General features: G+C 38.5%; 1 protein-coding gene across 2 annotated transcripts in view; it reads right to left on the bottom strand.

Moving 5' to 3' along the window:
• Window positions 1-14,304: 14,304 nt before the first annotated feature.
• The window catches only part of LOC114481543 (inactive ubiquitin carboxyl-terminal hydrolase 54-like), a 66,088-nt gene continuing 53,904 nt past the window's right edge, over window positions 14,305-26,488 (bottom strand). The window contains exons 16-21 of one of the 2 annotated variants that reach the window (XR_003676250.1): window positions 24,948-25,095; window positions 19,466-20,214; window positions 18,563-18,690; window positions 18,338-18,481; window positions 18,016-18,155; window positions 14,305-16,661 (exon numbers count right to left, since the gene is read on the bottom strand). Coding sequence is in view for 1 of the 2 variants with exons in the window: in XM_028476468.1 (XP_028332269.1) it covers window positions 16,575-16,661; window positions 18,338-18,481; window positions 18,563-18,690; window positions 19,466-20,214; window positions 24,948-25,095 (1,256 nt within the window). In the remaining variant the exon portion in view is untranslated. The remainder of the gene's footprint in view (window positions 16,662-18,015; window positions 18,156-18,337; window positions 18,482-18,562; window positions 18,691-19,465; window positions 20,215-24,947; window positions 25,096-26,488) is intronic. The other variant, XM_028476468.1, reaches the window with a different exon arrangement.

The following is a 26,488-nucleotide window of genomic DNA, read 5'->3' as shown; positions in this document are numbered from 1 at the left end:
CACCAATGATGAGAGAAACTGAACCAGAATCAGTTTATTGATCTGGATCATAATGGAATATTCCAGGGTGTAAGGTCTGTATTCTTGTATTTTTTTTTCCAAAATCTCTTAAATAGTATTGCCTTAATACTGAAAAACAAATAAATAAACGCCAGTGAAAATATTACCGTACTTTCTTGGAGAAGGTGAAAATGCACAGAAGCTGCCCATTGGTTGGTCGAGGTATTAGAAATGTTCTATCGATGACTTCCATGGAAATAAAATCCAGATATTGTTCACTTTGACACATCAAACCAACGACTTATATTAAAAAAAACGTGATAATACAAATAAATAAACAATAAATTGCATTGGGATAGGATGCGATCAACAAGTAATCAATGCTATTATGTTGTTAGAATGACTTAGGATCATTTAAACAAGCAGGAAGTGGCCGGTTTTCAACCATACACAGTGAGATCAACCTATCATTGTAAACTACTTTCAGTACCAATTTGTGATTGGGCGATGTGGGCGGTCGCTCGACTTGGTTGGGGGACACAAGACGGAGAAGGTCGACCTCTATCAAAGTGGTGTCTAATGTCCAAGCCCATGTGAATGCAGAGAAAATAATACTGCAGGTGCATTCTGTTGTTCTTTGATTATACATTATTTCCAACATAAAAAGGTGGTGATGTCACTGGGAAAGGATTGGTCTCTCTCCTACACTGACTCACCCTTTTAAATAATGAGCCCTCCTTTTTTTTTTTTTAATCTATAAATCCTGTAGAACACATGTTTTTTAAATGGATGTATTGTCCTCACCTCCTCAAATATAGAAGCTTAGGTTCCCCCAGTTTGAGGACCACTGATAGCACTGGGTTGCACTTTCTTTCTGTTTCATGTCCACATCATTTCTGCATTTACTTGCTTGGTACCATATGTAACATGTGGAGTTACAACAAAAGATGTAAAAGGTACAAAAAAAATTAGAAATGAGGGAGAAAATTGAAACGAGAAAAAACAAATTAAAAAATCTACGAATGGGAATCTTGTTTTTTTTGGTCACCTTTAGAAAAAACATTGGGTCTATTCTGAAATTCAACAAATTACGGGCAGAGCTCCTGGAGCACTTAATACACGCACAGTCTACATTTATGTTATGCTAACCATGGTTATCATCCAATAGCAAAAATAGATTTTAATAGTTGGGTTTCAACTTACAGAGGACAGTAACTCTAAAATGTTTACAAAAAAATACGCCAAATTAAAATACTTTGTCTAAAATCCCAAGAGTTGGACTCGAATTAATCAACATTACTTCATACCCATTTCCATTTTTATTTTCAGCAGAAAAAAAGGTGAATTAGGGGGTTTAGTTATTTTTTAAACACACCTACGGACTACAAAATACATATTTATGGTAAAACTGTATAGATGTATGTCTCTTGGAGGAGAAAAGCATCTGAATCTGCAGAACCACAGCGCTCCAGGACCAGGTCCATACGCCCCTACATCAAACAAAAGATATAACCTTTCTGACTAAATACAGGCTTCTCATGAATTCATCACTGAAATTACAGTAGTTTTATACCACCTAACTGTGCAGCATACTGAAAAAATGTCTTACCCTAGTAGTGACCTCTTTTCTGTAAGTAATATCGCCTGTCACAAATAACAAATGGTTTAGGAAGAGTTTTAGGAACAAAACAACAACTTTAAGATGTATACTCCGTTGAAGCATCCAACGTGGTTTAGAGAATCAAATACGTTGAAGGCCGACCTCGCTACCTTTTTAGCTTTAGTGAACCCGAATCAGAGAAATTCTCAGGTGTAGATAAATCCCACTTCCTGTGTTTCTGTCCAGCAATTGATTCTCTGTTGCTTGTTCAGACCCACGGGCGCCGTGGGAAGTGCTTAACACCAAATCTGGTCCATTTCTAACCAACTCATGGTGAGACGGGAAGATTGACATGTGACGGCGTCGACCCGGCACGTGTTCCGTCAACACATTTGGTTATAAATAGAATGAAGTGCATTGCAACTTCACAAGAAATTGAATTCAACTGGAGCTTAAAGGTTGCATTGGATTGTAGTAGTTAAATATGAAGGTGAACAGCCACCAGTGTTGGGGTCAATTCTAATTGTTATCACAGCATTGATTTTTAACTACAATTATGGCATAATTATAATTGTTATTGTAATTAATAAATAATTGTAGGGGTATACAGACACAAAAAAGGCTCAGATACCCACATCAAAAATATTAAAACCTATATTTTCATTGATTAGGAAACAAAACAAGGTAACCAACAGATGAGAAAGAAATTAAATGATAGATATTTGTTTGTAGTGTATTTTACAGCTGATTTAGGACCTGATATCATAAGAGATGCTAATGGCAAGCTAACAGAAGAGGAAGGTTAACTTTTATGAGGTTATTTATTAATTGAACTTAAGTAATTGAGAACGTAATTGTAATTGACTTTGAGGATAAGAATAATTGTAATTTAATTGTAATTGGAAAAAATGGCTGGTCACTGTAATCGTGATCGAATTATGATTCAACATGGGTAATTGAAAATGTAATTGTACTTGAAAAATGTAATTAACTCCAAGTAAAGAGTAAAAGAGTAAAAATATAAAAATATTCAATCTATCAACAAGTTTCCCACAAAGCAACATGATAATTTGATCTATGAATGTGATGCTAATTGAGAAACTAGTTGTCGAACACTGCATATGTCAAACCAATTAAATTACAGCTTACATATCTAATCATTTCCTCTGACATTTAAAGTAATATAACATGTTTCTCTCCCCTCCAGTAGCTTTCCAATTCTTGGCTCCGTTGTATCATTAATAACGTTTCATTCGGGCTGAGTTCGAGTGACAGGGGACAGTTAAGCCATGAGATCTGAAAGGATGAAGCGCTGAGATGTACAACATTGAAGAAAAAACCAAGGTGGTATAGAAATCTGATAAAGGATGAGTTAGAGTTATTGTACAAGGGGCTGAAAATATCAGGCGAGATGGAGTGGAAGCATCGACAAAAGGAACAAAAGGGCGTGTGATGCTTCAATTGATTCAATTACGTGACAAAAAAAGTCTTCCAGCTCTGAGATGTTGATGTATTGATTAGTGGCCACTCAGTTACCTCCATCATTGTTGATACCTCATTCATCTCTAATGCATCTAATGTGGGTAGCATAGCCTTGATGATAAAGAAATATAACCGTAGAACTACGGTAGAGAGGAGTAAAAACATAGACATTAGAGGAAAAAGCAGAGAGCTGTGGAGGACGGGATCCAAAGTGGATGGTCTTGACTTGGAGAATTACTGTGACAGATTAGGAGTTAATGTTCAGCTGCACCTCTAATATGCACACAATAATGATGTGTGAAGCCGAGGGTTGAAATCAAAAGCACCAGAGGAAACGGTGATTGTTCGCTCGCTCATCTCAGAGCCATTTTTCACATGTTTTACACACGGAGAGTGTGCAGAAAAAAGGAAAAGTAATCTTAAAAGTACCGTATAGCTTGAATAAGTAGAATATATAATCATCATGTTATGTGAAAACACACAGCCCTTTTCCATACTGGAGTCTCTGTTTCTTTAAAATATGTAAATTAGGCACTGTAAAGAATGGATTATTAGTAATAAAAGTTGTGATCATAAGTATGCATATTCTTAAAATTGATTCTTCACCTGTTCAAACTAGCTTTTCCATAAACCCTTTTTTGTTTTGTTTTATTGCATGTAAAGCGTCTTTGTGTCCAAAAAGCGCTATACAAATTTGATGTATTATTATTATTATTATTATTATTATTATGTGTGTGTGTGTCTTGTTATAGTCCAGGCTTAGGCATTTTAATTGAGCATTTAAATCAGATGATTGTATTTGTATCATGTATTGTGTATGTGGAGTTGTGATGTTTAGCTTTTTATATTCTGTATCTGCTTCTACCCTCTGCACCATGGGACTATGGATGGAAATTAGCATTTAGCTAAATCCGGTGTATTAACAACTGTGGCTGTACATTAATACACACTGTTCCAAACAAAATAACTAAATAAATACATAAATAATCTGTAACTTTTTTTAAAATATCCTTGCTCAAATAACCTCTTCTGGACAAACACGTTATGTTGTTTCCCTTGACATTGTCTATCAGCTCATAATGATGGAATGATTTAGTGATAACACACATTTAAAAAAATCTCATTTTGTAAATAAGTAGAAAGAAACAGTATTTAGTGGCTGCTGAATAGATTTAGTTTTCTCATTTCATGTCATCTCACATCTGACGTATGACCAACACTGACATTGCAAATGTACCCCCATTTGAGAAACATGAAGGATATAAGGGTTTTATGCTGGGGTTACACAGAGTGCTGACATGTTACGTCATGAAACAGTACGTAAAATGTCATGAGTCAGTGGCCAATTGTCTGCAGAATGAGTATTTGGTTCAGCGCTCAAGGTTTTTTATTGTCCCAAAATATTGTTTCCATAAACAAAACAAAAAATTGTTTCTCAGGAACAGCGGCATACAAGAAAACAAATAGTAATAATAGAATAATAGAAATAAATAATAAAGTACACACAATACACACAATTACAGTAAAAATAAGAGTGCAGGTACACACCCAAATTCATCTCATCATCACTTATTGGACAGTTCACATTGCTCAACATTACTCCATCTGTCATCAGGCAGTAGCTACTGCACTTCTGAGGAGTAACTGGAATAAATGGAGAAGCATCAGGAGCTGCGCCTGCTGCTGTCTAATCGTGGACTGTGATGTTTACTTCAGCTGTGGTATCTTGAAACGGTGACAAATAAAGTGAGGGGTGGTCTCGTGTGCAGTGTGGCGTAGGCGTATAAATCACTTGTGAGAAGAAAACTTTGTAAGAAACATGTCGATCTGCGTCAATTTGTCGCAGAACTCTGTATATGGCAGTCAATCATGGCCTGTTGTTTTGTTTTTACACACAGCAAAATATTTTACAGAGTTGCCATTTCAAGATTATTGAGATCAGATAATAAGAATATATTTCCATAAAATAATGCTCATTTTACTGGATTTATGTTGTCCAGTGTCTGCTTTCCCATTTCCATCAGCGATTAGAATTTTAATGGTGTTACAGAATATCCAATGATTACCATTGCCTTGATGATACTTGTAATGAAGCTGCAGCTGCTTTGCATTGATAACCAGCCCCAGTGTGTGTGTGTGTGAACCAGTCATTAAAAAGTGTGTGTGTGTGTGTGTGTTTAATATTCCAATCAGAGGACCTCACATGAAATGAGAGAAACCTCTGGAAGTCATTCCTCACAGTTCAGGAGTTCCTACAATATGGTTCAAATATCTAATTAGCACAACGGAGTCGTGGTCCCAACGCAGCAACAGTGGCGGCAATAAATTACCATCAAATTGAATCAAATGACCGCCTCGCAAAAGTTGTGTTTCATACCTGAAGTTGTGTGATCAAAAAACTGCTGAATTGTTTTTGATGTCCAAAGTAACCATGGAACCATTGATTTCATTTACAGTACACTGTAAACACAAATAAGTTACCAGAACTAAAAAGAATTGAGGCAATCAATTGCTTTAATATGTTTAAGTTGATTAACTTAAAAGTCAATTTTTTCCAGAACTTAAGAGACTTGGATAACTGGCTACATGTCCTTTTTGATAACAGTTGAATTAAAGTGCTATATAAATTAAGTTTATTTCTAAATAGTCCCTATTTGAAACAACAAAAATAACAGAAATGTATCATTCTTAGTATGTCATTTTGTTGTGCTTACTTATAAACAAATATAGTTCTATTTATTCTGAAATTATTAGTTTAAGTTACTCAGACAGGAAGAAGGTTACATCAACTTGATATAATTAAGTTAGTCAGTAGAACTTTTTCTATAACTTTGAGTATAAACTACTTTATCTATTTAATTACTTTGAATATTCGGGTTTACAGTGATATGTTCTTACCTTTATTTAGGTTTGAAGAGGTATTCATAATTTTGAATATCCAAAAGTTTGGACAAATGTGAAGTCTAGATGTTTTTCTGTTGCGGGTGTAAAATTATATAATGGCCTCAGTGAGAAATTTAAGTTGTTTACTACCTTTACAAACCTAAAAAAATGTCTGAATTATACAATTACTCATGAATATTAAGTTAAGATAATAGATGTGTTTAATATTGGGTTTTATATATATATATACTTTATGTATTGAGTGTAGAAATGTAACAAATTACTTTACTTCTTCTAAAACGTACAAGTAAAATAACAAGTGGCCATAAAAGCAACTCAATTACAGTAATGTGAGTACTTATAATCCATTACTTTCACCTCTAAGCCTCACACACATTCAACTGCTGCCTTTATATTCTAAACTCTCTCCCTCAGAACCACCACAAACCTTTCTTTTTTTATCACTATAATACGTTGGGGCTCATCTGTTTGAATGGAATCAACTGTTCCAACCCATTGTTTTTCTTTGATAGTGAGTGAATGAGACGTCGATGGAGATGATTTTAAACTATTAAATCAGCTTAAATCTCTACAAATAACATAAAAAATGGAAATAATCTGCAAAAAAAGACAAAAATCTACCCTGAAAGTAGAGACTAAGTAAACTACACAATTACATGATTGCTTCAAATGATGTGTGACAAAAAGGCACTTTCCCTTTTTATTTACCCCTTTTTTCCTTTTATGTATTTCTTTTAAAATTTTGCTTTTTTTTTCTTGTTTGTTTGTTTTCCTTGCTTTATTATTTTTTTTCTTGACTTATTTAATTTATGACAGTTGCCTGTGACAGTGATTTTTTTGTTAATTATTGCAAGTATTTTAAAAAAAAAAAAAATCTCTACATTTATCCATTTCCAAACATCTGTTTTGCAAACTTACTGCATGATATTCACTCACTCTGCTGTGATGTCACTGAAATGTGTGCAGCCTAGTCAAAGAGGCACTGAAAAATAAATGAATGAATGAGAAATTGAATGAATGAATGGATGAATGAATGAGAAATTGAATGACCAAGCCCGTGCACGTGTTACGGGAGGATGGTCTGCGGTTGCTACGGTAACAGCTAGGGCTGGCTTTAAAGGACGCTCAGCATAATCTACATTCAGTCAATCAAAGGCCTGTGCACGTGCTCGCTTTGAGGCAAAACCGCAGCCGTTTGTGCATAAAGTTGAACTCAATGATTAGAGGAATTCCTTCAATTTACACTTCAACTCTGGGTGAAGTCTTGAGGGGAGGAAAATACCAGTTTGAACAGGGAAAATGTGGAAATTCAGAGAGGAATGCACATCAACAACTCCTCTGAAGAGGGATTTTTTTTATTCTTCCGAGAATAAGATGAGAGTCACGCTCGGGATGCGGCAGAGGATAAAAATACCCCTGAAGTTTCTATTTTCTCCGGTTGATCTCCCCCTTCCGTGTACGTGCTATTTTTAGCTCCCGTTGAATTGTAAACCCAGCGCGTGAGCTTCCTTGTCTGCCACTGGGCTGCACGTGAGCCCCTCCGCACGTGCAACTCTTCTTACTGATGGTGCGTCAGACACTTCCGGTGAGACCCAGAGAGAAAGAAGTGGAATTAATGTCCCCATCAGGGGGAAATAATGACACGCATAAATATTTGAACACTTCTTACTCAACATGCGAGTGCGTTGTTCAAGTCTATTTTAAGTCTATTTAAAGTAACTGTTTAAAACGACATGAGGTCATTAGCGACTCCAAGCTGATAAATGTCACTGTTTTTCCAATAGAAACATGTTCCAAAGAAAATCTCACTCCTTGCAGATCTACCAAATTAATCATCCATTCATTGTTCACCGTGTTTTTCTTTACAGAATCAATTTGGTATGTATGGGGTTTATGCAAAACAGTTGGTTTTCTCAAAGATTGTCTGCAAAACTTCTTCCCAATGTCTTCATCTGATGCACGGAATGTAAAGGAGAAAAAAGTAAATTACACACAATTCATGAAACCAAAAGCACAAAAAAGCATAGGTAGAGTTTGAGATTCTTGCCAGGGAGGACAAAAGAAAAAATAGAATTGAATATAAAGACTGTCTCAAGACCACATTGTGTGTAACATATGATAATAATAATGAAAAAATGATTAGTAACATAATTGATAATGTTGACTACAAAAATTTGCATTGACACATTATTTAATGTTGTAAATTCATGATAAAATCAGGCCGGCGGCCGCTTCCTGCTTCATTTTTGCTGCAGTACCATATATGAACTGCTGGGGGCAGTGTCGCTTCACCATTTAAATTGTGAAAAAGAATTGCACAACAAAAGTAGAACCAACCTAAAGTCTCAAAGGTTTGGGACCATTTCACTGAAAAGTCATACTCGATCTGTGACATGAAACTAACAGTAATATGTTAGAATCAAATGCAGCAAAACACTTTTATTTAAAAAAATCTCAATAACTTAGCCATGAAAGGAAGACAATCGTCACATGACTCGAGCACCAAAAAAAATAACAGTTCCGAAGATGCACATCATGTTAAATAAAAGTTATTATTAAAAAACAGTTCCTAATATTCTCCCACTGCCCCCCTCCGCAAACTATGGCTAAAAGTACCACTAGAACCTTTGTTTTAATCGACAACAGCTGGGTTTCAGTCACGTGATTATGACAACGCGAGAAGGATGTAAAAATGGAGAATACGCCTATGGGAAAAAACGGTTGCAGAGAGTACGTATTGTACTGATTTAGATCCAGTTTCACTACAAAGATAAAAACAATAATTAACAAATACGTTGGGCGTGACCCGTATCTCATAAAGATGAAGTTTGCCGACCATCGAGGCTGTTGGTATCACAAACTATCTGGTCCTTCAGACATCCTACCACACCAAGCAGCAGATGAAAGCCTATAAAAATATGGAAAAATATAACTTTTTTGTGAGCCAGTGGGTCCACAACCTCGGTATCAAACGGCTCCACGATGATTATCGTTTGGTCTTCGCCAGAGTGAGGTGTTCGGCTTTAACTGTGCACAGTGTGCAGGGGTGAAAGAAAAAAGGTAAATAATATAGTCAATGAGCATTTAACAACAACCGAATGCTATATAAGCACAGCCACAAAAACAAAGTTAACATACGCTAACATACCTCTGTGGTCGCTACAGATACTGGCATTAGCAGACTCTGCTTCTCCCGACCGCAGACGTAGGTTTAAAATCCACTGTTCTGTGAGCTTTTTACATTTCTCACCTTTGTGAACGACAATCTTTGGGACTCTATAAAATCTCTTTTCCTTTTTTCGGTTAGAATGATTGGAGCAGCTGTAAACTCCACAAAACATGGGCATTTTGATGATTTCAGACGGCAGATTCTCAAGCTACTTCACTTCCTGCCCTCCATCTGAATTCAACACTCTTGCGATGCAGCAATATGACGTCACATGAATGCAACCAATACTCAGATCAATCGATCAAAAGTCTCGGTAACACTTTAGTTTAGGGAACACCTATTCACCATTAATTAGTTGCATATTAGCATGCAAATTAGTAACGTACTGACTCTTATTTAGACATTATTAAGTACGTATTAATGCCTTATTCTGCATGGCTTTATTATACAACCAGTAAGTTGTATATGAACTATGGTCTCAACATGATATGGTTAGGATTAGTGTTAACGTTAACCCTAATCCTAATCCTAACCCTGTTTGGACTGCAAGACTGCCATTAAGTGTATAATAAGGAATTAATAAGAATAAGGCATTAATAAGTACTTATGATGACTAATTAAGAGCCAATATGTTATTAATGCTAAAAAGCAACTAAGTAATGGTTTATAGGTGTTCCTTAAACTAAAGTGTTACCGAAGCCATAAATGAGCATGTTTCAAATCTCACGTTCCCACTGTCACTGGTGTCTTGCAGTAGAGTGGATTTAAAAAGGATATTTACATTTTGTTCTTTTACTGTTTTCGGGTCTTATATGAACTTTTGGATTCACTGTCAAAAGTGTGTTTCTTACACGTCGGTACCGTACAGTGCACATGTGTTTTGTGTTGATGTTAGCCATTTTAAATTGAAGCTGACTGCAGGAAGTGGGGGCCTCTGTGTTTAAATCCACACTTTTTTGACCACTTGTATCGACTCAATCTAAAAAAGCTTTGGGATGGATTGTTGATTACATTCTGTGCAAAGATTTTCAAGAGCTGCTTAGGATAAATCTCACTGACTTTGGTGATCCGAGGAGTTTTGATGGCTAGAGCAAACGCTATAGGGGATATGCTGTCCACGCATACCACATCCCACCTCTGCCTCAATATATCTTCCCACCTGACTTGAATGAAGAGAGGACTATAATCTGGTCTTTTGTGAGTGAACATTGCTCAAGGTCAATGTTGTTTCTGCTGAAAAACTGCAGTGAAATATCATTTAACAATAATTGTTTGCATCTATGCAACATCTGTGTTTCTTTAGCGTGGAAAACCACAGAGAGCAATGAAAAAGAAATGACGATGATGACTATTGTCTCATTTGTAACAACTGTAACTAATGTACGTTACAAAAGAGGAAACTCTAAACCTTAAATTCCTCAGCGCTGTCTTTACTGATAATGTACTACTGATGTGTATGTATAATATACGCACATTTTCTAAATTGGTACAAATGATGGATGGCTGAATGTGACGTGACTTGATCTGTTTGCTTAGTCATGAACTGGTTTCTGATTCAGATTCAGAATACTTTATAGACTGGAAATTCAGTTTCAGTTGCATCCTGTCCAAGAAACATGAAAAGACAATCACATTTAACATGGGAGTACAGGAGCGGAAGTACTGAGCGCTCCGTATCTTAGATGAGAAGTGGAAAAGCATGAGGTAAGAAGAGGGAAAAAGGCAATTCCCAATCTGTGCTCCTTTATGGAGTACAGTGTTGAATTAGGAAAAAACCTTGGCACACACAGAAACACCAAAAAAGACACAATTACAACAAAATTCAAGGACATAGCACATATGGTCAAGGGAGGGGACTTGTGGAGGGATGGATTGCAGCCAGCTGCAGGGGGGCGCATGCAACCTCTTACTGGTGCCTCGCTCACCCCTCCTGCTGCCACTACGCGGGGGGGAGGGAGGGAGGGAGGGGGGGACGGTGGGCCAAAGAAGGCGTTGAAACGTGATCCCGTTCGCTTTATTCTGTACAGTTCATCCGTCGCAGATGACGTGAAGCTACCTTGGGTAGATCTGGTTCAGAAACAAAATTCCAGGTGGTGTTGGGGAAGAGGAGGAGGAGGAGGGGACGGAGCGTCAGTCAACACAAACATCCTGGAGAATAGTCAGCCTTGAATTGCCTTGTGTATGAAATATGCGATACAAATACATATGCCTTGCCTATAGAAGTATGTGACAGAAAATAGAAACCATGAATCAAAAAATATTTCAATAATTAAAGCAAGTAATTACCGTCACAATCATATATTCTCCTACTCATAAAATATGAATTGTGATCAATGCATAAGATCACATGACCACAAGAGTGAGTGTTACAGTTTTGTTTATTAGTCCAAATATCTATACATTTTGGTAGAATTTTCGACGAAAACTACAACAACATTTTTTGGTCAACAAATTATCACGATCATCATGATACTAACACATTTATTTGATCTTCTAAAGCTGCATGTAAACATCAACACACAGATCACAGTGTGAAAAAGAGGCAAACCATCAATTTGTGTGATGCGTTTTATTTCCCAAATCTAAAATTAGACGAATCCGTTGTGATGCAAAGGAAAGATTATGATCATCATGACATAAATGACCGTTATCCAGCTCGGCTGCCTGTGTTTACATCGCTGTGCGGTTTAATTTGCACATTAGAAAGGCCTTCTCCCTGGATGTGCCACATCGTGCTGCTAGTGCAGCTTTAAATGCTCCACATTACTAACAAACACAATTTGAATGATTTCAGCCTTAAATCTGCAGTTTTTATGACATAAAAACTTAATAAAAGTGCATGCATCTGCTGTGCAACCAATTTGACGTGGAACAATGCTAACGTTTGTTGTTGATGGAAGGCTAAATGAGGAAAATGCTTGGCTAAATGTTCGTGCTTTATAAAACATCACTGTATTGAACTCGCATTGCACAATATGTGGAATGCAGAGAAAGAAACAATGAGCTGTTTCTCCTCTGAAGGTCTGATGTTGCTTTCACAAAGAATGAGTCGGATTGGATTGAATCAGTGTTCTGCTTCTCTCAACGAGAACATTCTTCACAGTAGTAGATGGATGGAATCAGTCATTTCATTTGTTCTAGTTTGAATAATTAGTTTTTACCCCTCATAGTAGGATTTCCAATTCATGCGATCTATACCTGTACATAAAATGCATCAAAGTTCTAAATTCTCGCGGCTAGGCCAACAGTCCTGTTTTTGTCCTTCCAAATATTATCATTATTACTTGTGATGTGGTGGCTTTCGATTGATTGGTGTTATATTATTTCATATAAGAGCATCTGCTTTAGGGTTCTCTATCTGTAAGCTTAGGGTATCTGCTTGTTTCAACACACCCTGCCTGGAAAGTGATTTGACTCCCTGCTGTTTCCATTCAGGTGTGCCTCGTCTCCTGATTGCCTTCCTTCACTGTCTTGATAGGTTTGTTGTTGGACCGTCCGTTTTCTCTCTCGGTTCGTTTGCATTCTGTCTGTTGGTTCATTAGTTGGTCAGTTTTGTACATTTCTTGGTTCATGTGCTCCTTTGTTATTGGGATTGTAGACTTGATTTTTCATGTCTTCATTGCATTACCACCTAAACAGACCTCTTCAGTACATTAGTTTTCTTTTTGGATCAGACGACTACCTGGGTGTCTTCACTCAGCTCTTGACTGACATTTTTACATTTAAAAAAGAAGAAAAACTCACCAAACATTCATGAAGAGTGGTTTTCTCGCTGCTGTTGAGATGTTTGTGAGCTCTGCATGTTTACACGTGTCACTTCAAACAGTTGACTGTGAGAAAGGAGAAATCAGTTCACACACATTAAATAAACACTCACAGGTGATAGTTATTTATTTGTAACCATGTACCAACTCATCAATTTCCTCTTTTTTGATGAAAAAAACACAAACCAGGAATATGTTGCATATGAGGATTTGTAATTGAATTGAATTGTACAACTGCTGCCATCTAGTGGAGGAGAAGAAAACTGCAGGTATCTCTAGTTTAAGGTAAGAATGTCGGTTTAAATCTAATCTACGTTAATGATTAGATTTAGTGAAATGTAATAAAATCTAAAAGAAAATTACTTTGGTAAAAGCATCACGAAAAACTTGAATAGTTTATTAGTTTTTTGCACAGGGTGGACATTTTTGTAATCCTCATCTCTTTATTCTATTGTCTTTATTCATCCATTGTTCACATCAGATATAAGTAGTTAGAAAGGTAACTCACAAAAAACACTTTAAAGAAAAATGTGCTTTCTGCAAAAAAAGAAAAAAAAAATAATCTAAATTTGACATTTGTGCTTCAGGCACAGATTTATGGTTTTAAAGTAAATATATTGTGAAATTTATCAGCCAATCCTATTTATATGTTCACAGTACATCCTCTACAGTGATGCCAAAACATCAAATCATTTCTAAAATAAACTTGCTAATCGTTTCAGTCACAGTGAGAGAATTGATTCAACAGAGCCATCAATTCATTTCTAATTGTTCCGGAGACACAAAAAACAAATTGCTTACAATGAACAGAATGACATAAATTCCTACAGTCCTTGAGAGCCGCTGTCCTGCATGTTTAAATAAACCTGAACCTAATTATTGTGACTTGTTCAACTAAACAATTAAAAATGTCATAAATTAAAAAAAGCTTTTTATAATGTCATTGTACAACAATGAATGTTCTCTCCAAGAATAAGGAATGACATAACACACATTTAAATAAAAAACTGGAAAAAGGAATATAAATAACACTCACACACTATATATAATGATAAATTCCAACATATATCTGCCATAAATAAACCACTTAATACCTAAATATTATCCCTGTAGCTATTTATTTATTTACTTTTAATTGTGGCGGAGTTGGTCCTCCATATGATCATTCCGAGCTTAATATAATTCATAGTTTTTGGATGAAATCAATCTCTAATTTTATAACAAGTTTTATTCACTTGGAATGTTATTCTAAAACTGATTAAAATATATTTGAATAGAGGCCGTTACTGCATTGCTTAGCTATGGTAAGGTTGGAGTGAAAATGTTATTGAGTGATTATCAAACAAAAGGAGAAAAAGACGAGTTATGGTGGACACACCCCCTGTGGGAGTGCATTGGTAATAACTTTATTGCAAAAATACAGGTTCCCTCTATCCCAGAGCAACACAATCCCTCATGAACACACACACACACACACACCCACATTTCCCCGTCTTCAACACATTCCTCACACACTTTCATCCTTTAGTTTACATTCATTTGCTCTCTCTCTCTTTCTCTCTCTCCACCTCCTGGTTGCTTCTTTTTTTTCTGTTACCCATTGGGTGAGACTTAGCAGTTAGACAGGAAACAACAACAGTTGACCAGCAGCATTAAACACGAGGTCTCCTCCACCTCCGAGTCCATGGGAGCACCCATTGGGTGGGTGTGTTCACCTTCTGTCCGTTGCTTACACAGGATAGTGAGGGAAGGTTCGTTTGCATAGCGGACTCATGCGCTACAATTGGCTACATTCTCCCACATCCAGAACCCCCCCCCCAAAACAAACAAATAAACAAACATGAAAAATGAAAACATTAAAGTCGCTCTCTAAGTTAGGTGCCAACCTTTGGTTTCCTTAAAACTATCAGTCAAACTCAGCAAACTCTCAAAGAACTTGACCTTCACTGGTAGATGTTAACTTTAAAGCATATTATAAAAATATTAAACACATGTTAGAATGCTACTGAGGAAGGGAGTGAAGTCAAATCAGTGTTTGATCTGAGAAACTGCTCATATCTGAAAACAAACCTTAAATAATAATAATACATACATAAATACTATTTTTTTTTTGTTCAGGGGCCAAATACAGACTAGTTTGACCTGAAGTGGGCCACAGATTTTAGGCATTTTTACTTAGTGCTGCAGGCCGTATTGGACGCTCTAAAGCACATGTGTCTGGGCTCCAAATCTGTGATCTATTGTGTAAATTACCAAATAATTAAGCCCTTCTAAATACACAACTTCAATGAAACTCCACAATTTTTGGAGCATCGCAATTTTCCTATGCTATTTTCACTTGACTGCAGTCATTTTAAATCTCAAATTGTTCAAAAAACTTAATTTTACAGAAATTATTTCACATAATTATCCCAAATTAACTAAAAATTTGTCACAAAATCAAATAAATTTAAAGGTGAAAATCCTGCAGGGACTAATATCTGTCACTTATCGCCTTGAATACTTTTTGTATCATTTATACGTCGTGTCACGTGTAAACTTGGTGACATTAATTATAAAATTACTTGATTTCCCACCTAAAATCTGCAGCCCATTTAAGATCAAACTAGTTTGTATTTGGCCCCTAAAGTCAAATTAGTTTAACACCACTGCTCGAGTCTAAAGGGCCAGATTTGGCCCCCGGGCCATGAGTTTGAGACCTGTGACCTCAGGCCTTGGAGTAAAAACCAAACAAACCACTGACTTCTCTTGAGCTTTTCACTCACAAAGCATTTCCAAGTGCACTTCTGCTCAGTAACCATGCAAAGTGCACTTGATTCATCTGTTTTCAGAAAACTTGACCGAAGCGAAACCTACATTCTCTCGTTCCATCGCGACTTCTTCCGTTGGAACCGAAGCGGAGCAGGAAAGGAACTGAACAGGAAGCGCTTGTCTTTGAATAATCTCCCGGTAGAAACGGGAGAGCTGTCATTGGTCGGTGAGCGGTTTTTGGAGCGAAGGGGGGGGTGGGGTGGAAAACTCCAGCTAGACACTTGTGAAGTGCACTCCACTCCTATTTGAAATGCAGACATGAGGAAGTACCACGTTTAGTTTTCAATAGTTAATTAAGTATCATTACCAACATTCCATAAGGTCTTATTAATTAATATACAGGTTTCATACTTGAGTTATTTGTACATGACTTGTAGGTATTAGAGAGTTCAGTCTCAGCAGGTTTACTGTGTGAACACACACAAAGAAAAACCCCAAAAGAACAAAAAGAGAAAAAACTAATATGGCTGTCCATCTGAAACAGTTCAGCTACGTGTGCGTTCCAAAACTGGAAATGCCCGTGAAAGAAGAGGAAGAGTAAGAGGCGTGGCTACTTGGTAAAGCGTCTCCCCCCTGAGCTGAGGGTCCCGTTGGGTAAAAGCAGTGAGTCAACACGTCTCCCTCTCAGACTGCACAGGGAGGGACACCAACGTTTTGGGGGTTGGAGTGACTGCATAGACAGAGTAGTAGGTGGAATACGAGGGAAGGCGAAGCAAATGCTGCAGGCGCTGAGGGAGGCTCCATGTCTGTGCAAATGTTTGTGTGTGCGTGCATGTGTTTGTGTTAGAATGGAGAGAGTTTTGATTGATTGATTGATTGATCCAGGTTTGTGGTGGCGGAAACATCAGTGGAGGAAAGTGGGACTCTGGTCAGACGACAGCTTGACCCCCGTCAGACAAAGCCAGAAACTCCCTGCACCCCCCGACAGCTCCTGCATCACAGGAGACACAACACGGTCGACAAATCACACGATTAGTCATGTTTCTTTAAAAAATCTCTTCTCACCCAACCCACAAATGCCTTTAAGAAACTAAGAATATTTTCTAAACAATTTGATTCCATTTTTACCCTACACCAAACTTGCCGTATTTTAACCTATTTTGCTCCTTTTAATGCATTTTTGCTACATTACTCCCATTTCTCCATCAATTTTCAATTTCTTTTCTGCACTGTTTAACTTTCAAAACATTTTTGGCACTTATAAATGCTTTTCGCCACTTTTCTTACCTAATGTCGCATATATTGACCCATTATTGTCACTTTTGACCTTTTTTCCGCATATTTCAAGCTTATTTTTGCCAAATCAACCACATTCAAGATTTGTCATGAAAATGATTTTTTTTCCCATTGTGCTGAGAAAACTTAACCAATTCACTTCAAAACAAGAGTCCTATTTACAAAAGCCTTAAAAAACTAATGGAAGACAAGAAGAAATACTTTTGTTTTGAAAAGGTTTGAGCTTGAAGCCAGTCCCAGGACGCTTTTACATTCCGCTCGCAATGCATCATGGGGCGGATGAGTGTGACTAGTGTGCCCATCTAACGTGAACGCACTACATACTCATTTTGACATCAAACTTAGTATGAGTAGTATGTTAGTATGACATTTTGAACACAGCCTTTATGTGTCTAATAAAGATCTGCAACTCAAATAATGTGTTTTTAGTTTACACCAGTAGTAGCGCTAATGCTAATCAAAATGCTGGATGCCAACCAGGGTTTACCAAGATGTAGAAGAAGAATAAGGACATTTCAAGCAAACAGAAGTTAAGGCTACATTAACTCTCTCTACTTTGCTGTTACATGCTTTATAGTCAATATGACTTATATAAATATGATAAAACTTCAGGTAACACTTTACCTGAATTTTTATACATGAGGCTGATATTACACTGTCATTATTATGATATGACACCAGTCATTAGCATTAATAAAGTGTCGTAAAGGCTGTCATTAAGCGTCGTTTGTTAACCATTTGTTACCCTAACCCTAACTAACCCCAGTAGATCCCTCCACCTAAGCCAAAAAATAGCTGCAAAGGTGTCATAATTTAGCGAACGACTCTTAATGACAGCCGTCATGACACCTTATTAATGCTAATGACATGTAATGACAGTGTAATATCAGCTCTATGTATAAACCGTCAAATAAAATGTGACGTGACTTTTCTTTGCAGTTCGTTGGAAAAGTTCCAAGTTGTGAAGACTCAGAAAAAAAACTTCACTGAAATGATTTCCTTTAAAAAAAAATTGGTGTACAGGTTTAAAAGGTGAGCCGAGTGTTTACCTGTGAGGCGGTGGAGGGAGGTGGTGATGAGGAGGTGTTGGTGATGAAGAGGATGGAGGAGATGGTAGCGGTGAGATAGCAACAGGGACTCAGATGAGAGGAAGCAAGCAAGGAGAGGCACTGACATCAGCCTGCTTCACCTTTGAGAGATGGACAGAGAGAGAGAGAGAGAGAGAGAAATAGAGAGAGAGTGAGGGAGCAGGAGGACAAGAAGACAGAGAAGCAGGGCAAACAGAAGTGAGACAAACAGCAGGAAGAGGACGAGCACTGGGAGAAGCCATGTGTGCAGCGTGGGAGCGTCTCAGTGTTGACGTGAACTCACAAAGCTGCGTGTGGAGCTGAGGCGGCTGCGGCGTGACGTAACCACGGAGCCACTCAGGCTGCGTCCGATTCGCCTCCGGTTTTCACTGTACATCTCCTCAGCGTCATCACCTGGCTCTGCTCCGATATGCCTCTCTCTCATTGGCTGCAGAGGGAGAAGTGATCTGTTAAACACTGATTCAAAGTGTTGATGGTGTGATGGGGGTGTGGGGGTCGCTGGTCTTGCCTTCTTGAGGTAGGTGGGGGTGCTGGTGCAGCCGGCCCCGTACACGTTTCTCTCCAAGTCAGCGTTGGGGGTTTTGGAGCGAACCTGTCCCCCCACCCTGGATATGAGCCGCTCTGAGGGGCTGCAGCCTGCCAACATATACACATAACACACACACTTAACACACACACACACAGCAACTCTCACAACTTCAAACTGTCACTATTCTATTAATTCAATAAATGACAAAAATGACCATTAACTAATAATTTCATCGTAAAGCAACGTGCTTCCTATGACCTCTGTCCCTTGACCTCTACCCAATTCTTTTCTCTGATATTCATTGTAACTACACGACTTGTTTAAAGGAATATTAAAGTAGCTGTTATTTTACCTTGATTAAACAAAAAAATTATAAATTCCAGAAAGTTAATTTTGTCTTCTTTTTGAATAATATGTTAAGGTTTCATATATTCAGACAACTTTTATTTTCACTAAGTTTACTTTGATCTCCCGACATGTTTCGACTGTCAACTGCCAGTCTTCCTCACGGGCGAACTTGAACAAACTTGCTGGAATTGCTTTGTGGAAGTCATGGACAAAACTGTCCAAGCACTGGACACATCAAAGCAATCAGCAGACGATTCTGAAGAAGACTGGCAGTTGACAATCAAAAACATGTCAGGAGATCAAAGTAAACTTCGTAAAAAGGATTATTTAAAAAAAAAAAAAAAAAAAAAAATTAAATGATCATTTAAAAAAGTTATTTCACAGGCAGAATTTCAGTTGGGCCAGAAAAATGTGCTCAAAGGGCCATAAGGAACCCGCAGGCCGCAGTGTGCGACCTGTGACCTGCACAAAGCCGTCTGTGCGTGTGCGTGTGCATGTGCTAGTATGTGTGTGCGTGTGCTAGTGTGTGTGTACCTGTCCTCCCAGCCTGCAGACTGGCCTGGTAAAGTGAGTCCAGCTCAGACACCTCAGCATCTTCCCCCTCACAGCTGGGATCTCCGTTTCGCCCCAGTGCATGCTGGGAGCTGTGGTGCCCCGGCGACGACTGGCAACTGTAGCTGAGGTTCTGAGTGGAGGTCTGTGGCCTGAAGGGGACGCAGCGGTCGGGGGGCGTGTCATACGGCGTCACCACAGCATTGGGGTGGTCCAGGCTCCAGGAGGACCAATGACGCGTGCCGCTGTCCAGGAGGTACGGTGGTGGTGGTGGTGGCGTGGGGACGGCGGTGGGGGACTGGTGCTGGGGCGCCTGCCAAAGGGGGTTGAGAGGTTTCGGAGGCGGGGGGGTGGAGGGGGGAGGGTCTGAGTGTGTGGATTGTGAGGTGTTAGGGTCCCAGAGACGCAGAGGGAGCGAGGGTAGGGAGATGGCCAAGTGCTTCCCCAGGGGTCTCACACTCACCCCCCCTGCCTGCAGCAATTCACAGAACCTCACCCTCGCCCCCTCCTCCCCCCTCCTACCAGCGCACTCCACCTCCTCCCCTCCATCTCTCCCCTCCACCAGGTTGTAAGGAGCACAAGAGCGAGCGCTGTTTAGGGCGAGTGCGTGGCGAGGGAGTGGGGGGCGATATGGTGGAGGGGGCGGGGGCGGGGCCTGGCTGGGCATCACCTGGTCCTCTTCCTCCTCTTGATTGGGCGTCAGCAATACTTGGAGCGGGCCAGGCTGTTCACTGTAGGACAACAGAGAGAGAGAAAAAGAGATAAAACATTCCTGCTCTGACGTCAGGTGAGTTACTGCATCGCAGGAAGGTCACACACACACACACACACGCACACACACACTAAACAAACAGCTACAGTGGTGCAGCCACCGTTCACAGCCATGCTGTTCATGAGTCGGGCTCATAGGCAGAGTTTAAGAAAAAAAAAAATTAAATACTGTAAAGAAACCGTCTCGAATTCACGCCAACCATAATTTGTGTGACATATACAATAATGCAAAAATGATTAGTAACATAATTGATAAAGTTGACTCCAAAAATGTGCGTCGACGCCTCGTTTATTGATTTAAATACAGGAACTGCTGGGTGCAGTGTCGCTTCACCATTTACATTGTGAAGAAAAATTGCGCAACAGAAGAAGAAATTTGGGACCATTTCACTAAATACCAAATACTACACAACCGAACTAAAATCTGTGACATTAAACTAACAGTAATATCTTGGAATCAAAGCAGCAGAAAAAAAAAATTCTTAGGAATTTTGGAAAACTTTTGACCACTGGGGGCGGACTTTTTTTTTTTGGGGGGGGGCTTCCAGACCTGAACTGAAACAACAACAAAGTGAATCGACGAATAAATGTGGACTCGTACTGTGCAAACTAATTCAATCTTTCACCTCATAGATTTACATACACTTTTATGAGGTGGGTTTAATGTCTGCCAAACATTAGTACTACTCTTCAGTACTCAAGTAAAAGTATAGGCACTTCAATAAAAAAAATGACACTGGTAAAAGTAATAGTACTGACTTTGCTCTCTGAGTAAAAGTCAAAAAAGTACATGCTACTAAATGTACTGAAGTAAAAAGTAAAACAAATGTCCCTTCAACAATAAAATCATCAAATCCCATATATATATTATGTTTTTTTAACAACTTGTAGAAATCTGGTACATTGGACTGGAATTTAACTTCTTTCAAACTACCAACATTTGTCATTTAGCATCAATAGAATCATGTTCTCCAGGTTTCTTGAATGGAGAAGTTCCTCAGCTGAGCTGAAAAGCCTTTCAGAAGTAGCAGAAGCAGATTGTTGGTTTGCGTCTTTTTATGTTGTGACGTCATCTTCAAAGGTCTTAAAAGTAACGAGCTTATTTGTAAAATTAAGGAGTAAAAAGTACAGATATTTGTTCAAAAAAATAAGGAGTAAAAGTAAAAAGTCACCAAAAATATGAATGCTTTTGCGTCCTCTGTCCCCCCCTCCTTGTATTAACTCTCCTGTCTGTTTCATTCTCAGTGATTACCCAGCAGGCTTTGCAGCAGCAAGCTATAAATCACAGGCTTATGTTGATCAATAGAGGTGGGAGGAGGTAATAAAAAAAAAAGGCAGAGCTTTAGCTTTACCTCCACCTCCGCTTTTCAATCCTGCAGTTTACCAGCGTGGATTTACAATTGATTATGACTCGAGGTTTCAGTCAGAGTGCGTTTCTTAGCGCTGGCAATACATCGAGATTTGCTATTTCTCAGAACAACATGAAAAGTGCAGTTAAATGGATTGCTGAGTGCATCCTAACCCAGACCTCACTCACATGTGCTGTCCCCTAAAGGAGAAAAAAGACTAAAGTGGCACATATTGGTCAGCTGTTTGTTAATAAATGGGCCTGTGCGGCATTTTTCCATCGGCAAATCTAATCCAGAATCGTCTTTCTGGTAAGACTTTATTTGAATTGAATCGTATATCACCGTTTTGAGAAAAAATATTGAGATGTCCGTTTTGGTCCATATCGCCCAGCCCTAGCACAAGTTCAGGAGTTCAGCAGCAGATGTTCTTATCTTTAATTTTCTTAATGTCTGTGTAAAAAATAAACCCCAAAAAAAGCCTTCCTGTAAAATTTGTCCCTAAAATAAATAATTTGTGTTTGAAATGTGAATAATTCACCCTCGTATTTGTGTGGATATCCTAATGACGCCGTCTTCTTGCTCAGCATTCATTATTAATCAGTCATTACCACCTGAGGCCTGCTCCCGTTCATAACGTGCAACATTTATGAATATTCAACTACACTTGACACAAATATGCTGGAGACGTTTATTTTATCCTGTGCTGAATTACATTTTTGAGAGAGCAGCCTCGAGCAGAGGAAGTCGCTCTCACAGGAAAACGTGGAATATAAAAATACTTTTGTCACTTGGGAATTTGGTACGTTCTGATATTTCTGTGAATGTATCACTGATGTGCACCAGCTTCCTTTTCTGCAAACATTTCTATTCCAATGAAGGATTTACGTGGTAATTTAAACTCACTTTAGTTCATAGGCCAGATAAGGAACAAAAATCTCAAATGAACTGAACCAGAAAAGTGAGATTTTACCAGCAATGTTGCGGCTTTTTTTGTTTTCTAAAAAACACGTCAAACCCGAGGCCTGTGTTCCCTTTTTTGGCCCATCACAGCTCTGATGTGGCCCTCGGCATGAATTTGGTAATATTTACCTGTGCTAAGGATGTCAAATTTTCACTGGCGCTTATTTAGTTGTTTATCAGCAACATTACATCAAAACTACTAAAAAAAACAAAGAATTTTGGAGTAGATCAGGATCAATGTATTCAGATTCAAAAATCGAAAAATTTCAATCTGTCGTCATTGACCAAATTATAGAAATTCATATCTCGGGTTGGATTTGACTGATCTTTATGAAATATTACTCTGTTATGTTAAGTTGGTTACTTCAGAACCTCACTGAGTTTCATCTCGATTGGATCTGGATCTGACATTTCAGTGTGATTTTTTTTTGATACATTTGGACCTACAATATTGTTATTGATGGTGTTAATGATCATGGCGCTGATCCAGATAACTGCCAATAGCTGGAAAAAAGGAGATTTGGCGCTTGGCGGAGGTTTGCGCTCTGAGTGCTTTTATTATTGTTATTTCAACCTTCAACCTCAGTTTCGGTCATTTCTGATGGAATGCTTTGCTTTTTAGCAGATTATTTTATAACTAGAGTTTTTCATTAATGTGTAATAATGATTAAATAGGGCAGAATAGTCCTTAGATTGTTGTTATTTCTTAGGATAATTCTGACTTTGTCCACTTGAAAGGCAATGCACTCTGTATTTTGACACTTTTCTCTCAAAACCAGCATTAACATCCAACGCAATTTGATCAACAGGAAACCAGTTGTTTGTTGTTACTTCTGGACCACATTTGTAAAAATTAAAAAACTTAAATAATGGCTAAAGTTTGAGGTTTTTAAAGCAAACACATAAATGTGCTAGAAAATATATTTAAGTAAACAAATTCCAGTACATGCATTAAATCTTGCAACCTGAATGTTGGTTTCATTTTGCTGAAAGTTCCTTTCTCGTCCTAAAATTAGAAACCTGGAGGTAAACATCTAAACACAGCAGCAAGGAGTAAAAAACCACAACATTTAAAGATCCACAATCACAAAGCGAGACAGGATGGTTGGACAGCAGCCGACTGCAGCTTCACAGAATCACAGCATCACGGATCAGTGACAGAGGAGAGGAGAGCGATGGCGGACCAGCTCACAGGGAACGTAACAGCCACAGACATCAGCAGAACAACAATGAAGAAAAGCAGCAAAGCACAGAGAAGCAGAAAAAGCTGCTCTGACTCGCTCTCTTTGTTCCTCAATGGGAGCAAAAGCAGCTTTTCACTGCACGCCAACACACACACACACACGCACGGAGAAGAGGCTGTGTTGCACCAGAGGTTCTCAACGCGTCGGGCATTTAAACCCACCATCACTAACTTTAACTCATCTAATGATGCTTTGAACCTGAGGTAATACAGAAACATTGAAAATATATTTTTATGCTAAAAGTGTTGAGTGTTCATCAAAAGAGTTTTAACAGAACATGTTTTCATTGAAAAGCTGAAGAAATTGTCATTTATAATAAGAAAAATGTAGATACATGTAATAATTCTTGTTATCAAAAAGATAAATCTCAGTGTTAATTTAGCTTTAGTCAATAAAATGCCACTTAATTTTAGTCAACATTTAATCACTATTTCAGTTATAGTCTAGTTTTATTCAACTAAACGACAGTAAGATTTTAATCGACTAAATCTTTTATGGACAAAGTCGACTAAAATTTTAACTAACTTATTGTAATTTTGAAAAAAGTAAACTTAGTTCCGGTTGGATATCGTCCAATGTGAAAATTATAGATTTAGTTACTGTAGTTAACAAAATTAACGTAATTAGTATAAATATTTTTTATATAGATTCTGTGTATCGTTTTTAAATTAGTCTTAGTGTCGTTATTGTCAATCAAAAAAATGTTGTCGACAAATTAACACTAATAAATAATGAGGGAGACATTGTGCTATGAAAATAAGTCATTTATTTACCAAATTCTAGTGCATAACATAATCCCCTTCAAAATAAAAGCACAAGCTAAAAGCATGTGATCTTTTTTGTTAATCAATGTAAATAAAAAGTTGGTTTGCGACTCCCTTTTATTTCCTGACCAACATTTTGAGAACCTTTGCTTCACATTGCTAAGAGTGTGTTTTCGAGGGCACACACACACACACTTTCACACAAACACACAGCAGGATGTAGGCGCAAACAATAGAGTCAGGATTTTGGCCATCCAGAGCCGGACACACACGCACACACACGTGCTGAGGCATTTTAATACAGCCAGCACTCTGAGGACACACACACATTGAAGGCACCGCTGAGGACACATAAATGGGGGGACAGTGGTGGTACCTGCGAGGCCCCTGTGGGCGGGCGCTTCCTGTCTCCCGTTCCATTTCCTGATCCTGCCTGCGTGTGATTGGGCCCCCAGCGCTCCTCATGCACGCAGCTACAGCCAATCCGCTATTGGTGTTAGCCTCATGCAGGGGCCTAAACACAGCTGAGGTGGTTTACAACAGAGCGGGAGATAAAACAGGAGAAAAGACAGAATCGTAAGGACAGAGTGGGCGTGTGAGAGTGACAGCGAGAGAAAGAGAAATACATGGATTTAAGACATAAATGAAACAGTGAGAGCAGAAGAAGAGGTTACGATGGGGACGCCATGATTTATGCTTCTCTACTGTGAATGTAAACTGCAGTTAATGAAGATGTCACACGTCTGAGTCTAAGAGAGAAGAGACATCTGATCATCTCTCTACACGCGTCATGAAAGATGTGGTGTGATGTGTGAAAAAGTGTTGTGTTAACTGTTCATTGGCAGAGTGACTTAATGTGCCACCTTATAGCCTGATTTGTAACAACCACAAATGTAAAAAGACCGGAATTTTTCCCAATTTTTTAAAATTATCAAATACATGTTTTCGGCAATAATCCACAGTTTGAAGACGGTTTTGATTGCAAACAAAGCTTTGTAAACACTGATTTTCTGTATGAATTTGCACACCGGTGTCACTTTTAAACATAGAAAGGTTGATGCGGGTGTTGTACTGTGAAAGCTCTCATTTTCCCGCTAAGAACACAAGCATCTGAAGTTGGCTCCTACTGCCGCAGAGCAGACAACTCTGCTGTGTCAGAGTTTGCCTTTGCAGTTTTTTTCCCCCACTTTTACTGTTGCAGTAAACTCCACTCGTAACAATGACTCCACAATTAATCTGATTTCCACTTGTGTCAATAAGAGCAGTTGCATCGGCAACTCTAAACGAAGAAAATGGAAAAGTCCCTCAGGCATTTAGCTTCGCTCCCACTTTGTAACTTCATGGTGTAACTAAGAAATATGTTAAGTATTAAAAGTTAATTCTAACATAGTGAGAAACTAAACTGCTGCCACGCCAAACGGAAATTCAAAATACGTTTTTTTCAAAAAAGAAAACCATCTGTAGCAAAAATGTTTTATTAAAAACCCCAGTTTGATGTTGTCACCCCCCCGCTGAGGCTCCATTACACAGACTTTTGATTATTATAGAGGGGAAAATGAATGCTGGTGGCAGCTCGATGGTTGACGGCCTTTAAAACACGGAGGCAGATTGTCTGCATTCTAAATCCATCGATGGAGATGTGGGATCCTAAATTCTGTTACATAATCACACTGATGCCATCTGTTCCTTTTACGAGGCGTCCTCTCACTTCATCAAGGTTGAATGTACTCACATGGGAGTGGGCTTGTGCGTGCGTGTTTGTGTCAGGTATTTGAGGGTGAAGCACACACTAGGAGAGGCAGGACAGTAGTGATGATGCTAAGGGGGAGAAACCTGCCACCCTGCAGGCTCACACATACACACGCGCATGTAGATATACGCACATGCACATACATTTTTTGCAAAAACTATGATTAG

This window comes from Gouania willdenowi, chromosome 19 (assembly GCF_900634775.1).
Source record: "Gouania willdenowi chromosome 19, fGouWil2.1, whole genome shotgun sequence".
In the NCBI taxonomy this organism is placed as follows: domain Eukaryota; kingdom Metazoa; phylum Chordata; class Actinopteri; order Blenniiformes; family Gobiesocidae; genus Gouania; species Gouania willdenowi.
Note: the sequence above shows the minus strand (reverse complement) of the source record. Positions and strands in the feature narration are given on the sequence as shown.